Genomic DNA, 16,617 nt, shown 5'->3' with positions numbered 1-16,617 from the left:
CTAGAACAAGTAATCCTAAAATTCATATGGAACCACAAAAGGCCCCGAATAGCCAAAGTAATTTTGAAGAAAAAGACCAAAGCAGGAGGCATCACAATCCCAGACTTTAGCCTCTACTACAAAGCTGTAATCATCAAGACAGCATGGTATTGGCACAAAAACAGACACATAGACCAATGGAATAGGATAGAAACCCCAGAACTAGACCCACAAAAGTATGGCCAACTCATCTTTGACAAAGCAGGAAAGAATATCCAATGGAAAAAAGACAGTCCCTTTAACAAATGGTGCTGGGAGAACTGGACAGCAGCATGCAGAAGAATGAAACTAGACCATTTTCTTACACCATTCACAAAAATAAACTCAAAATGGATAAAGGACCTGAATGTGAGACAGGAAACCATCAAAACCCTAGAGGAGAAAACAGGAAAAGACCTCTCTGACCTCAGCCGCAGCAATTTCTTACTTGACACATCCCCAAAGGCAAGGGAGTTAAAAGCAAAAATGAACCATTGGGACCTCATGAAGATAAAAAGCTTCTGCACAGCAAAGGAAACAATCAACAAAACTAAAAGGCAACCAACTGAATGGGAAAAGATAACTTGCAGATGACATATCGGACAAAGGGCTAGTATCCAAAATCTGTAAAGAGCTCACCAAACTCCACACCCAAAAAACAAATAATCCAGTGAAGAAATGGGCTGAAAACATGAATAGACACTTCTCTAAAGAAGACATCCGGATGGCCAACAGGCACATGAAAAGATGCTCAACATCTCTCCTGATCAGGGAAATACAAATCAAAACCACACTCAGATATCACCTCACGCCAGTCAGAGTGGCCAAAATGAACAAATCAGGGGACTAAAGATGCTGGAGAGGATGTGGAGAAACGGGAACCCTCTTGTACTGTTGGTGGGAACGCAAACTGGTGCCGCCGCTCTGGAAAACAGTGTGGAGGTTCCTCAAAAAATTAAAAATAGATCTACCCTATGACCCAGTAATAGCACTGCTAGGAATTTACCCAAGGGATACAGGAGTGCTGATGCATAGGGGCACTTGTACCCCAATGTTTATAGCAGCACTCTCAACAATAGCCAAATTGTGGGAAAAGCCTAAATGTCCATCAACTGAGGAATGGATAAAGAAATTGTGGTTTATATACACAATGAAATACTACGTGGCAATGAGAAAGAATGAAATATGGCCCTTTGTAGCAACATGGATGGAACTGGAGAGTGTGATGCTAAGTGAAATAAGCCATACAGAGAAAGACAGATACCATATGTTTTCACTCTTATGTGGATCCTGAGAAACTTAACAGAAACCCATGGGGGAGGGGAAGGAAAAAAAAAATGAGGTTAGAGTGGGAAAGAGCCAAAGCATAAGAGACTCTTAAAAACTGAGAACAAAGTGAGGGTTGATGGGGGGTGGGAGGGAGGGAAGGGTAGGTGATGGGCATTGAAGAGGGCATCTTTTGGGATGAGCACTGGGTGTTGTATGGAAACCAATTTGCCAATAAATTTCATATATTAAAAAAAAATAAAGAATAAATGTAAATCTGGATGTCACATTCTGATTTTATTGCCAAATAACTTTCTTGTGTGTGTGTATTAAATATACAGGTGATTGGTTTAATTTTGTAATTAAATTATTTAACACAGTAACACTAACAGTCAACAAGGACTGTATGTTCAATAATGTTTTGGGGAGAGAGGGGTTTTTAGGTATAATTTATACACAGTAAAATTTACTCTTTGTGGTTGTGTAGTCCTGTGTGTTTTGGCAAATGTATATAATAGTGTAGTCACTATCATATTTGAGATAGAATATTTCTACCACCCTACTAAGCTCCCTGTATCCTAATTAAAAGTTTAATCTAAAAATATCTTTGAAAAGATATGAAATTTTAGATATCTTTTCTTTGAATATCATATTTAAACATTTAAAAAGTAACATTCATTTAAATGACATTGAAAGTTATTTTAAAGATAATCTTTCCAGCATAATTGTGATATCACTACCAGCCACATTGTTCCAAGAAAAGTCATTTCTGCTTAGCTCCCTCAACAAAAAGGATACTTTAAAATAACATAACATCATATTGAAGTACTTTATCTTTGAATATTACAGAAGAAAATTCCACAAGACAGAGTGAAGATTTGGGAAGCCAGTTTACAGAAATTTTCATTAAGCAGCAGGAAAATGTTACTCTCCTATTATCTTTATTGGAGGTAAATAAAGAATCTTGCTATTTTTGTCATCTTAATAAGTTTTGGGGGGTTTTTTTGGGGGTTTTTTTTTTTTGCCTTTTTGGGTATTATTGATGAAGCAACGTATATATACCTTTTCAAGGTTGTGAAATTTGTTGTATCATTGCAAGAGATTAATGTGCATTGTTTTAAGGACTATATAATCTATTAAAATATTGTCTGCTTATTTCTATTTTTATTTTACTGAGTCAGGAACAGTTTAATCAATTTATATTAACTATTTTCTTTTTATTGCTTTTTATTTCTTACATTGCTTTTTTAAAGTTTGCTAAACTATGTTTGTTTTTGGTACCACTGTTAGTTGAAAAAAATGTTTTTCTTGAAAATGTGAATTACATATGTTAAATATTTTAAATTCTTAAATTGCAGGAGTTTGATTTCCATGTCCGCTGGCCTGGTGTGAAGCTTCTTACTTCTCTTTTAAAACAGCTAGGGCCTCAGGTGCAGCAAATCATTTTAGTCAGTCCCATGGGTAAGTGACTCCTCTTCCTTACATAATTTTGATTTAAAAGTGAGGATCATTCCTATAGAGGGAGACTGAAATGATGTGTTAATAAATGGTTTATAATTTCAATCACTATTTGTATTTTTGATCTGCCCGTATTTTTCACATGATTATATGTTCTAGGTGTTTCGAGATTGATGGACTTATTAGCAGATTCCAGGGAAGTTATACGTAATGACGTAAGTTAAATTCAAAAAAGAAGTCTAAGAATATGCAGCTTGTTTTCTTTTCTTTGCAAGTGAAATCTTTGTTGATCCTCTTTTAGAGTCGTAAGTTAGATTTGGAAAATTGGGGTATTGGCCAATCTTTTAGACCTTTTTAAGTTGTATACAAGACCACATTATTTCTTTGTTTCCTGCCTATCCAGTATTTTGACTTAGATGATTTTGGTATGCAAATTTATGTGTTCCACAAGTTTAGGATTTCTTTCATCCTCTTCTCAAAGGTTATATTGACACCAAACTCTGCCTCCAGAAAGAGTAAGGGAAACCTCCCTAGACATTTAACTGTGTAAATTTAAAGCCTTGTGTTTGGAATCCTCACCCTCATTTGACTGAATATACATTTCAAAGGATTTTCCTTGTAATCATCATTTAACTATAGAGCATGATTTGCTCTGGAGTTATTTTCAATTCTGATTTATTTATTTGCATATATGTTTGAATATTTTGTATTGATGCAGTGTTTTTTTGTTGTTGCTGTTGCTTAAACATTTTTCAGTGGTTGTTATCTATAACTTGGTCAAGACTGTAATACTTTTTTTTTTTCAAGTTTATCCATTCTCTTCTTGAGAGGGACAAAGAGAGCACAAGCGGGGGAGGAGCAGAGAGAGAGAGAGAGGGAGAGAAAAAATCCCAGGGAGGCTCAGCACAGTCAGCACAGAGCCCAACGTGGGGCTTAAGCCCTGAAACTGTGAGATGATGACCCGAGTCAAAATCAAGAGTCGGATACTCAACTGACTGAGCCACCTAGATGCCCTTACTTTTTTTTTTTTTTTTTAAAGACTGTAAGTAATCTCCACACCCAACATGGGGCTCACACTTACAATCCTGAGATCAGGAGCCTCATGCTCTACTGACTAAGCGAGCCAGGCACCCCTAAGCTATAATACTTTAGACAGCAATTGGAAAAATCTTTTAAAATTAAAGTCTAGAGCTAGGAGAGCATATCAATCTAATTCAGTCGCCATATTGACACTGAGAAGCCCAAGACTCATGGAAACCAAATGATTTGTTATTTGTTAATAATGTCTGTTCATCTGTGTATTAGTGGTACCTGGTCTGTGCCTTTCTCATCCTAAGTGCTAGCAAATAAATACCATTTGGATTGCTCTTAGCTTCACAACTGGTTAGTGGCAAAGCAGAGACAAAAGTGCTGTTGACTTCTAGTCCATATACACAGTGTTTTTAGCTTTGTATTTAACATTTTGCGTTATGTATGTCAACGCAGTATTATAAGGGCTGAAATTATGTAACTCATGGAAGGAACATTTTTAAATCTCTATTACTCTTTCAAGAATTGTCTTATTTAAATCTATACCCATCTACTTAGGAATTTGAAATGTCTTTCTTTCACTAAAATATTACTTTTTATTATCTTAAACTTGATGTTATTGTTGTAGTCTTCTCTTGGCCCTCAGTATAAATATGATGATTCCATAGAAACCTTTTTAAATTTTTTTTAACGTTTATTTATTTTTAAGAGACAGAGCATGAGTAGGGGAGAGGCAGAGAGAGAAAGAGACACAGAATCTGAAACAGGCTTCAGGCTCTGAGCTGTCAGCACAGAGCCTGATGCGGGGCTCAAACCCACGAACTGTGAGATCATGACCTGAGCTGAAGTCAGACACTTAACCAACTGAGCCACTCAGGCCCCTCCTCCCTGCCCCTTTTTTAAAAAATATTTTGGTTTTATGTAATCTCTAGACCCAACATGGGGCTCGAGCTTACAATTCCGAGATCAAGAGTCACATGCTCCACTGACTGAGCCAGTCAGGCACCCCATCATATAAACCATTTAATAGAAATCCTCTCTTCGTGGATCACTATTAATATCATTACCATTTATTTTCATTTTCAGATAGAATTTGTGTGTATGTGTATAACTGCATTAGCTTGGTCCTTAAATATAAGATTTCCTTTAATTCCCTACTCTTTTTTCCTGCTTTTAGCTTTATTCTTAGTTGTTATTTATTGATTTTTAAAATTTTTTCAATGTTTATTTATTTTTGAGCGGGGGGTGGGGGTGGTGGTGGTGAGGAACAGAGAGAGGGAGACACAGAATCTGAAGCAGACTCCAGGCTCTGAGCTGTCAGCACAGAGCCTGATGCAGGGCTTGAACTCACAAACCGTGAGATCATGACCTGAGCCGAAGTCAGATGCTTAACTGACTGAGCCACCCAGGCGCCCCGGTTTTTATTTGAAACAGATAAAATTCTCTGTTTATGTTGTTTTTCATTAATTTTATGATTAGGGATTAAGTTACATTTTTGTTGTAACATCTAGATTCTTGTTTATTAAAGTTTATTTTATTCTGAGAAAGAGAACCAGTGGGGGAGGGGCAGAGAGAGAGGAGGACAGAGGATCCAAAGCAGGCTCTGCACTGACAGCACAGAGCCTGATGCAGGGCTCAAATCACTAGTCGTGAGATGAAGACCTGGGCAGAAGTCAGATGCTTAACCAACTGGAGCCACTCAGGCGCCCCTGTAAATTTATATTCTTGAATTCACAATTTCATATCGTTACTATTGTGAAGCACATACAGAGATATCCCTGTGACATATAATCAAGCTCAGTTTTCTTATGCCACAATGAAAGCTAAGTAAAGATGGATGACTGTGTAAGAATTGTATATTTATATTGTGCAGTGAAAAGAATTGGGAATTGGTAGACATAGATTCCAGTCTAGGCTCGGTCTCTTTGAGATCTATAATCTTAGGGAGGTATCTTGCTCACCTCTGTCCTTGTTTTCCCTATCTATAAAGTGAAAGAGTTGGACTTGTGAAATTCCTGCACTTCTAAAATTCTGTGGTTTTTACATGTCTTAAAAAGATTGTTCTCTACTTAACATGTTATCTTTTTTCTCCATAAGGGTGTGTTACTACTACAGGCACTAACAAGAAGCAATGGAGCCATCCAGAAAATTGTTGCTTTTGAAAATGCTTTTGAGAGACTACTGGACATTATTACAGAGGAGGGGAACAGTGATGGAGGTATAGTATGAGGAGATTGATTTAAAGAGATTCCTTTTGTGCTCACAAAATTGTTAACTTCTAGGGAATGCAATTAGAGGGAAAAATGAGAACTCATACTTTATATTCTTTCTTTCATTATGGTTTGTTGAGTATGGATTTCTTCCTATTTCTATTTGATATTTGTTAGGCTTCTGGAATCTAGGTGATATCTTTCATTATTTCAAATTTCAGCTATCTCTCTCTTCAAATACTGCTTTATTTTCTCCTATCTTTCTAAACTCAGAATCAATTCTCTGTCATCTGATTTGGCTTTCACTTTATCTGTCTTACTTTCTCTTTTGTGTTTTCCATCTTTTTGTCTTTCCAATCTTTATTCTGTATTATTTCTTCTTTAAAAAAAATTTTTTTTAATGTCTATTTATTTTTGAAAGAGAGAGAAACAGAACACAAGTGGGGGAAGGGCAGAGAGAGAGGGAGACACAGAATCTGAAGCAGACTCCAGGCCCTGCACTGTCAGCATGAGCCCAACATGGGGCTTGAACCCCCAAACTGTGAGATCATGACCTGAGCTGAAGTCAGATGCTTAACCAACTGAGCCACCCAGGCGCCCCCCCCCCAGATTATTTCCTCTGACCTGTTTTCTGTTTCATCAATTCTCTCTTCACCTATATTTATTTATTTTTAAGTTTTTATTTAAATTCTAGTTAATGTACAGTTGAATATTAGTTTCAGGTGTACAGTTTAGTGATTCAAACACTTCCATACAACACCTGGTGCTTATCACAAGTGCACTCCTTCATCCCCATCACCTGTTTCACCCACTCCCTCCACCCACCTTCCTTCTGGTGACCAGTTTGTTCTCTATAGTTAAGAGTCCATTTCATGGTTTGCCTCTCTGTTTTTTTCCTGTGCTCATTTGTTTTGTTTCTTAAATTCCACAATTGAGTGTAGTCCTATGATATTTGTCTTTCTGTAACTTATTGCGGTTAGCATAATACTGTCTACCTCCATCCGCATTGTTGCAAATGGCAAGATTCCATTCTTTTTTGATGGCTTAGTAATACTCCATCGTGCACGTATATATGTGTGTGTATACACACACACACACACACACACACACATATATATACATACATGTATACATGCATACCGTATCTCCTTTATCCATTCATCAGTTGATAGACACTTTGGCTGTTTCTGTAGTTTCACTGTTGTAGATGAAGCTGCTGTAAACTTTGGTGGGGGGGGTGTCCTTTTGAATTAGTATTTTTGTATTCTTTGGGTAAATACCTAGGAGTGCAATTGCTGGGTTGTAAGATAGTTCTGTTTTTAACTTTTTTGAGGAACTTCCGTATTATTTTCCAGAGAGTCTGCACCACTATGCATTCCCACCAACAGTGTAGGAGGATTCCCCTTTCCCTGTATCCTCACCAACACCTATTGTTTCTTGTGTTGTTTTTAGCTATTCTGACAGGTGTGAGTTAATATCTCATTGTAGTTTTAATTTGTATTTCCTTGATGGTGAATGATGTTGAGCATCTTTTCATGTGTCTGTTAGCCATCTGTATGTCTTTGGAAAAATGCCTATTCCTGTCTTCTCTTTTTTTAATTGGATTATTCATTTTTTTTGGGTATTGAGTTTTATAAGTTCTTTATTTTGGATACTGACCCCTTATCGGATATGTCATTTGCAAATATCTTCTCCCATTCAGTAGGTTGCCTTTTAGTTTTGTTGATTGTTTCTTTCACTATGCAGAAGCTTTTTATTTTGATGACAAAAGCAAAAATAAACAATTGGGACTTTTATCTTTACTTGTATTTAATCTGCTGTTAAACATGTCTATTGAGAGATTTTCCCTCCCATTTTTATTGAAACATAGTTACCTACAACACTGTTATCAGTTTAAGGTGTACAACATGATTTGACTTAACATACTGTGAAATAATAAGATTAGTTAATATCCATCCATTGAATTTTTTTAAGATTTTATTATTTTTTTTAAGTAATCTCTACACTCAACATGGGGCTCAAACTCAACTCCAAAAGCAATAGTCACATGCTTTTGCAACAGAACCAGCCAGGCTGTTGAATTTTTAATTTCTTTTTTCTAGAGGTTCTGTTTCGTTCTTTAGCAAACTTGCTGTGTAATTTTTTTTTATAATTTCCTTTTCTTTGCAGATATTTTCAACTTACCTTTTATTTCTTTGAATGTAGGAAACCATTATTTTATAGTCTCTGTCTGATAATCCCAATATTTTTAAGTCTTTGTGGATTTGGAACTTTTGCTCTGTTTTGCTTTGGTTCTTATGCATTGTATAATATTTACTGGGTCCATGATTATCTTTGATTATGTGTTGTGTTTTACTTAACAGAATTAATTCATAATAATTTGAAGCCTAGGATGGAGGTAATTTCTTTCAGAGAAAACATGCTTATTTCTGCCAGGCCCTGGGAGTGCAATTTATCTGGGATCACCTTAATCGAGGTTTAAGGTCTGAGAGTTCCTAGACCACTCAGGCAATTCAAACCCAGGATACAAGATCTATCTTGACTAGTTAACTTTTGGTTGTTCTCACCCTGAGGATATAGCCATTTAAAGTCTCACCTTATTAGTGGAGAGTTTTATATTAGATTTCTTTCCCACTTTGTATATGCTCTTCGCTTTGATTTATTTTCCCTCTGCCCTGTAAGTTTGTCACAATGAAAGTTTTATATTTTCTAAGGTCGAGAAATGTACTCCCAGTCAAAAGGTATTTATACTTGTTTACCTCACTAAGATATTCATTTTCTTATCAATGTTAGCCTGCTAAACTGTAAACTCTTCATTGCTCCTGAGGCTTTTTTTGTTTTTAATTCAGCATTTTTAGTTGTTTTTAAGGAGAGGTTGATCCAAAAACCTAGCACTAGGGTTGGAGGAGAAAATTAGTTTATTTGCATTGACTGGACTGGGATTAGCAAGTAGAGTGGTAGTGTAGTTGACAGTTGGCTATATTACCCTGGAGGGGAGGGCCAGCCTGGATATAAAGATTTGAGTGTCTAGGGGCACCTGGGGGGCCCAGCTGGTTGAGTGTCCAACTTCTCATGGTTCATGGGTTCAAGCCCCACATTGGGCTCTGTGCTGACAGCCCAGAGCCTGGAGCCTGCTTCGGATTCTGTGTCTCCCTCTCTCTCTACCTCTCCCCTGCTCATACCCTGACTCTCTCTGTCTCTCAAAAATAAAAAACGTTAAAAAATTTAAAAAAGATTTGAGTGTCTAGAACATGAATGATAGATGAAGCAAAGATAAATGAGATAAAAGATGAGATGAGTCAGTCAGGGTAAGGAGTGAGAAGGGAAGTGCTAAACCAAAACCTAAGTTATACTAATAGTGAAGGGATGGCAGAGGAACAGGTATTGGCAAAAGAGACTGAGAAGAAACAGGCTGAGAAACAAGAGGAAACCCGCTGTAGAGAGGGTCTAGGGAGTGGGTAGCATTGTTAGAAGCTGCTGGGTTGTCAAACAAGATAAGGGCAGAAATGTACCTTTGAGATGTAGAACATGGACATCATTGATGACCTTGGGGAGAGCAGCTGTGTATAGTGGTTGCCTCAGAATCCATATTGCAGTGTCAGAATTAGAATTAGAATTAGATGTGGGAAGATAGAATAGTAGAGAAAACTCATGTAAAGAATTTGGAGAAGTCAGGGGAGAGAGGTGAAAAGGAATTGGAGGTTGACAAGGAATGTTTTTTATCCTCTTAAATTTTTTCTTGACATATGAAATATTTCAAAAATACAGGAAACAGTAAGAGATAGTGTAACAAACACTTGTACACATGTCATCCAATTCTATTAAATGTTTACATTTTGCTATACATGCTTTAGGTAATTTTTTTAAAGAAATAAAACACAAGAGATAGTTAAGTCCTTTGTATAACCATTATTACTCTGCCTTCCTTCTCTAAGATAACAGTATTCTGATTTTGTTTTTCCATCCAGTGTGTTTTTATACTTTTAACATGTGTTTGTGTGAGTCTATACACATGCACATCGTATGTTAATATATAGCATTATTTTGCATGTTCTCAAACTAGATAAAAAGTATCCTTCTGAGTATAATTTTACAACTGGCTGCTTTTATCCAACATGTTTTGAGATTTATCCATGTTGATACATGTTACTCTAGTTTATTCATTTTAAGTGCTATATATTATTCAGTAGTATAAATATTCTGTGATCTATTTTTTTAATTGAGTTGACAGATTGTATCTATCTTTGCTAATATAAACTGTTGTCATGAATGGTCTTTTGTGTCTACTTATGTATGGATTCACATTCTTGTCAATCCTTGCTTGCCAGTTTGATAGGTGTGAGATGGTATCTCACTCAGATTTTCACTTTTCATTTTGTAAACTAATGAGATTAAGCATATTTTCATGGTGTATTCACCATCCATTTTTGTTGATTTGTCTTTTACCCGTCTCAATTACCTGCTTACCCATGTTAGTGTAAGATCATTTTTCCTTTTCCAGTTGATTACTGAGAGTTCTTTATGTATTCTGGATACTAGTCCTTTGTTAATTATACATGTTTCAGTTATCTTCTTCTAGTCTATTTATACTATTTCTATTAAAGTTTAAATTTTTACTCACATATATTGGCTTTTTTAAAAAATGTTATTTTGGTAACCATGAGCCAGGTACTTTACATATGTTAGCTTATTTAATCTTTTTCTTTAATGTTTCTGAGAGAGAGAGAGAGAGAGAGAGAGAGAGAGAGAGAGAACACAAGTAGGGGAGGAGCAGAGAAAGAGAGAGACACACAGAATCCAAAGCAGACTCCAGGCTCTGAGCTGTCAGCACAGAGCCCCACATGGGGCTCAAGCCCACAAACTGTGAGTTCATGACCTGAACCAAAGTTGGATGCTCAACCAGCTGAGCCAACCAGGCACCCCTAGCTTATTTAATCTTATACCACTTTGTGATGTATTATTATCATCTCTGATTTGTAGTTGAGGAAATGAAGTCTCTCACATATGGAGTCAGAATTTGATTCCACATAGGTCTGACCCCAAAGCAAGTGATCTGTGTCTTCTTATTATCTGATCAGAATTTAATAAAACCTATTTGAATAACATTTATGAGAAGCCACCAAGGTTCATCTGATTTACTTTCTGGATCTAGGATTACTTTCTCTTCTTTTTTATGTAATCTATAACTTGCCTACATTTGATCCCTTTTAGTTGTCCAAAATGTAAGTAACACATTTAAACTAGAGTGCCCTGTTATAATAAATAAATAAATAAATAAATAAAAATATAAATATATAAATATATATAAATAAGTAAATTTATATATAAATAAATATATATTTATTTATTTATTTTTGAGAGAGAGGGAGAGAGGCAGAGAGAGATGGAAAGAGAGAATCCCAAGCAGGTTCCACACCCAGTGCACAGCCCGACATGGGGCTTAGTCTCACAAACCATGAGATTATGATCTGAGCCAAAATCAAGAGTTGGACACTTTACCAACTGAACCGCCCAGGTGCCCCATATAGGCTTTTAAAAATAGTTTATGCTTTTGTGTCTTGTTTAAAATTTTTCTCTCTACCTCAAGGTTGTAAAGAGCGTTTTCAACATTTTCTTCTACTAAAGGCTTTGCAATTTTATCTTTTGCATTTAATTAATATGGATTTTGCATTTGAAAGATGGTATGAGATTTGTAATCAAATACCTATATGTGTGAAGGTCTGCTTCTGAGTTCTCTGTTCTGTTCCATTTGTCTTTTTGTCTCACTCTATACTAAAACCACACTTTCTTAATTACTAAACCTCATAATAATCTCTTATCTATTAGAATATAGGAAAAACCTTTTATTTTGGCTCTCCTAAGCTTCCCAGATCCAATCCCAGTGTTAGATACCAGCAGAGTATTTGAGAATTCAACTCAATTCTGACACTGTCTACCCAGAGATAGTATCAGATTCTACCCAGAGATAGCATCGGATTCCATAGGTTTAGGCTTTAGTCCTACAAGGCTGCCCTCCACATCTCCCTTCAGATGCCAATCATAAGCCTTAGGCTGTTTTCCTGTGCTTCCGACCCACCTCACAGAATGCAGGGAAACACTTATGTTTACTGGTTTATTTTATCTTATTTTTTTTTATGTTTACTGGTTTGTTAAAGGATATAAATCAACAACCATATGAAGAAATATATAGAGGGAGGTCCCAAAGAAAGGAGCTTCTGTTCTTACAAAGCTTGGAGCCCAGCTCAGTGACGCATAGAAGCAATTTGTTTTCCCAAGTGTGGAGGCTCTCTGAAAAGAAGTGAAAAAACTGTGCTCTCGGATTTTTATGGAGTCTTCATTACGAATTCATAATTGACTAAGTCATTGGCCATTAGCTGATTCAACCTCCAGCCTCTCTCCCTTCCCTGGAGGTGGGGGAGTTGCCAGAGGGGGGTAGTGTACTGAAAATTCCAACCCTCTAGTCACATGGTTGTTCTTCCTGGCAACTAGTCCCTACCCTTGGGTGACATCCTCAAATCACCTTCATTAATAGCAAGATACCCATTTCACCTTTATGACCCTGAGGAGGTTTCAGGAACTGTGGCTGAAGACCAGATATATCTGAGAAATATATTTTGGTCATCTGAATGAATTCTGAATTCTCAGAATTAGCACGCCTTTTCCTTTTGTTCTTTTATTTGAATGAAACTTGTTTGCTAGTCCAGATCTATGAAAATCCCTGTTGGAAATTTTTTCCCCTAAAGTAATCTCTATACCCAGTGTGGGGGTTGAACTCACAACCCCAAGATCAAGAGTCACATGCTCTACCAACTGAGCCATTCAGGTGCCCTCTGTCAGGCACTTCCAATTTTGATTGGAAGTATATTGGACTTAGAGATTAAGGAGAATTTTCATCTCTACTGAATTGACTTTTCCCATTCATGAACCCAGGTCTATCTCTTAATTTGTAAAGATCTTCTTTTATGTCTTTGAGTCATGTTTTATAATTTTGAGCAAAAGGATGTTACACCTTTTCTTTTTTTGTTTTTTTAGATTCATTTCTAGGCATCTTACTTACAGTTTTTCTTAACCATATGCATGGGATGTTTTTCTACTACATTCTCAAACTGATCACTACTTGATTTTTCTTTGTTGATCTTGTGTCTAACCACCTTATTAAGCCAGTAGTTGTAATTGGGCTTTCTGTGCAGATGATCCTATTTTCTACTAATAACAGTAATTGTTTTTCTTCCTTTTCAGTTCTTGCACTACCTTTCTTTTTTGTCTTGCACTAGTTAGAATCTTTAGTACAGTTGAATGTTGCTGACTTTAATGAGAATGCTGATGTCTCACCATTAAGTTTGACTTTTGCTAAGAGTTTTTTTAATCATGAATGAATCTTAAACTGTAGTGAATTTTTTTTATATCTATGGAGATTATCATATTATTCTTCTTTAATCTATGAGGGTGTTTTCTTGAAAAAGAGAGGCTACAACCAACATAAGCAAGTAGAAAAGAGGGAGGATACAGGAGAGAGGGAGGATGATCAGTGGTACACAATACCAAAAAAAAAAGAAGAAGAAGAAGAAGAAGAAGGAATGGAATCCAGAGCAAGGGCAGGAATTGGCTTTTAAGATAGGAGAAGTACATCTTCCATCATAATGGGGAAGGCACAGGTGGAGATATAGCTCCTTTTTCAGACTTGAAGAAGTAAAGATGGGGAGGGGGGTAGGGTGTTGAGTTGAAGACAGAGTAATATGCTAAGAGTGAAAGAGGAGGACACAGTTGAGAATTATGGAGAAGGTTAAAAAGTCTTTTGGAAAATAGAGGAGAGCTAGTTGACTGTTGAAATTAGGAAGATTTCCAGTCAGGGATAAAGGTGCCATTAAGGATTTTCACTGGGATTTTCTAGCACTGCAGACTGCTTGATTATGTGATTGCATCCCCCCACTCCCTTCCAGTACTCAGCTGCCGAGCTGCAAGATAGAGAAAAAGCCAAGCAGTTAGTTTTTCACAGGGTTGTGTCTTTTCCAGGAAGGTACCATGAAAAGATAGTAAGGCAAGAGAACTTAGTATATTACCTATAGAGTGTAAGAAAGGAAGATCTATATAATCTAAGCTAGATAGGGAAGGAAGTAAAGATGGGGTTTCTAAAATGGGAGTTTCAAAAACTTATTGATGGGTTGAAAGTCTCAGGGAAGTCATAGAACAGATATGTTGAGAATATTGAGCTGGAAAGATGGGAGGTTTTAGTAATGGAATGAGAATTCTCTCTGAAGATGAGGACAAGGAACTTAGAAGTCCAGGTATTAGATGGATTGTCTTTGGAATCAAGAGTGACAGCAGTAAGTAGAGAAAGAAGATTTGGAGCAAGATGCTGGCGATGTTTTCAGTGAACAAAGAGTAGTGACCACGTTTTTTTACTTAAATGCAATTAGGAATGGTAAGAGATGGATGGTATAGGCAGGTGGCCTGATCCTCAAAGGAACGGGAGATTTTGTGAGAGGGTAGAGGAACTTTGGTCTCTGGAAAGTACACTGGGCCAGTAGGATCACAGAATCCATATCCTGACTCTGAGGTACATGGGATTGAGAGCATGATCTGCTTTCACTTCAGAATGTTACAAGGTAAGGTAGCTTCTTTAAAGAAAAAAGCATTTCATGAAGTGATTGAGGGTTTTGTTAACTAATATTTGGGAGTTGGAGGTAACATATAAAAGAGTTTGAAAGGAGATTAAGTAGAGGAAAAAAAAGTATTTTAAAATGAGAACATAAAAGAGCATAGGTGATTAGCAAGGTGCATATTTTCAGAGATGACCAAGGAAAACAGGGATTTTAAGGCAACATAGAATTAGCTTGTCTTTAGGATTGCTAAGATAAGTCCCAGTGGCTCCTTGTAACTGATGGTGGCCTTCACACAGTGGAGGGAAGGCTGCCAGTTATAGTGAGGGCTTTGACATTCTGTTTCCTCCAGAGCGTTCAGATGCTTCTGGTGGCAGATCTTATTTAATGGAGATTTATGGTCCTTCGTAAGGGATATAGTGGTTCCTCTTCAGGAGGTGAGGATCCACATGGTTCAGCAGTATGAGGTGAGGAAGCCTCTAATTTGGAGAGATCAGGATTGGTTAAATCAGAGATTTTTTTTTTTTTAATTTTTTTTTTTTAACGTTTATTTATTTTTGAGACAGAGAGAGACAGAGCATGAACAGGGGAGGGGCAGAGAGAGAGGGAGACAGAGAATCCGAAACAGGCTCCAGGCTCTGAGCTGTCAGCACAGAGCCCGACGCGGGGCTCGAACTCACAGACCGCGAGATCATGACCTGAGCCGAAGTCGGACACTTAACCGACCGAGCCACCCAGGCGCCCCTAAATCAGAGATTTTTAAAAGGACTTAAAATATGCACGTTAAAGATTTTATTTCAAGTTCAATGTAATACATTTTTTTCTAACGTGCATTGCTATACTGATCTTTTGAGTTAGGGCCAAAACCTTTTCTTTGAATATAGGTCCACTCATTGGAGTTTTTCCATCTTTCTGCATGTTTCATATATCATATCTATAATACATCATGTAGGATTTGCTTTTTTATTTCTTTACAGTGGAATGCAAGATCTTTCTGGGTTTTTACAGTTACTTTTCTTGTTTTTTAGACTTGTATTGCCCATATATAACAACAGCTGTTCTTAATGACTTGCTTTCATTAAGTTTTGCCAAAGACTTAAACTTAGTTTTTATAAAAATAGCTGTGTTATTATATAGTCCCCTCGTATGTATGGGGAATACATTCCAGGACGCCCAGTGGATGCCTGAAACCGCAGATAGTGCCAAATCCTATGTATATTATGTTTTCTGCTGTGCATACATACCTATGATAATGTTTAATTTATAAATCAGGTACAATAAGAGATCAACAACAACTAATAATAAAATAGGACAATTGTAACAATATGCTGTAATTAAAGTTACGTGAATAATAGTTAATAACTAGTGCAAATAGCATGGTGGATTTGTAAATTACGAAAGTAATTTACTTTTAGATACAATACCAAAGGCATGATCCATGAAAGAGAAAATTGATAAGTGGGCCTTCATTAATGTTGAAAATTTCTCTACAAGACACTGTTAAGAGAATGAAAAGAATAAACCAAAGGCTGGAAGAAAATATTGGCATATTATATCTCAGAAGGAAGTTGTATCCCAAATACTCAAAGGACTCTTAAAATTCAACAATAAACAATGGGAAAAAATAACACCAAAGAAGATATATAGATGGCAGATAGCATATGAAAAGATGCTCAACATCATATGTCATTAGGGAAATGCAAACTAAAACAGGGACTACAGATGCTTTCATTCGTTGCTGGTGGGATGCAAAATGACACTTTGGAAGGCAGTTTGGCACTTTGTTACCAGACTAAACATACTCTTACCATATGAGCCAACAATCACACTCCTTGGTATTTCTCCAAATGAGTGGAAGAATTATATCCATACAAAATCTTGCCCTCGAATGTTTATAGTGGCTCTATTTATAATTGTTAAAACTTAAAAGCAATCAAAATGTCCTTCAGTAGGTGTATGGGTAAACTGTGGTACATCCAGACGATCCAATATTATTCAACAATAAAACAGCATCAAGCCATGAAAAGACATGGAGG

General features: G+C 36.6%; 1 protein-coding gene across 2 annotated transcripts in view; it reads left to right on the top strand.

The window, feature by feature from the left end:
* The window catches only part of USO1 (USO1 vesicle transport factor), a 93,832-nt gene that overhangs the window by 44,948 nt on the left and 32,267 nt on the right, over nucleotides 1-16,617 (top strand). For both annotated transcript variants that reach the window (XM_019467319.2, XM_019467327.2), the window contains exons 5-8: nucleotides 2,134-2,234; nucleotides 2,643-2,745; nucleotides 2,902-2,957; nucleotides 5,869-5,989. In XM_019467319.2, the coding sequence (XP_019322864.2) occupies nucleotides 2,134-2,234; nucleotides 2,643-2,745; nucleotides 2,902-2,957; nucleotides 5,869-5,989 (381 nt within the window). The remainder of the gene's footprint in view (nucleotides 1-2,133; nucleotides 2,235-2,642; nucleotides 2,746-2,901; nucleotides 2,958-5,868; nucleotides 5,990-16,617) is intronic.

Source organism: Panthera pardus, unplaced genomic scaffold, assembly GCF_024362965.1.
Source record: "Panthera pardus isolate Hobbes unplaced genomic scaffold, ASM2436296v1 HiC_scaffold_13, whole genome shotgun sequence".
NCBI classification, from domain to species: domain Eukaryota; kingdom Metazoa; phylum Chordata; class Mammalia; order Carnivora; family Felidae; genus Panthera; species Panthera pardus.
The sequence above is the reverse complement of the archived record's forward strand: the minus strand, read 5'-3'. Positions and strand labels throughout refer to the sequence as shown.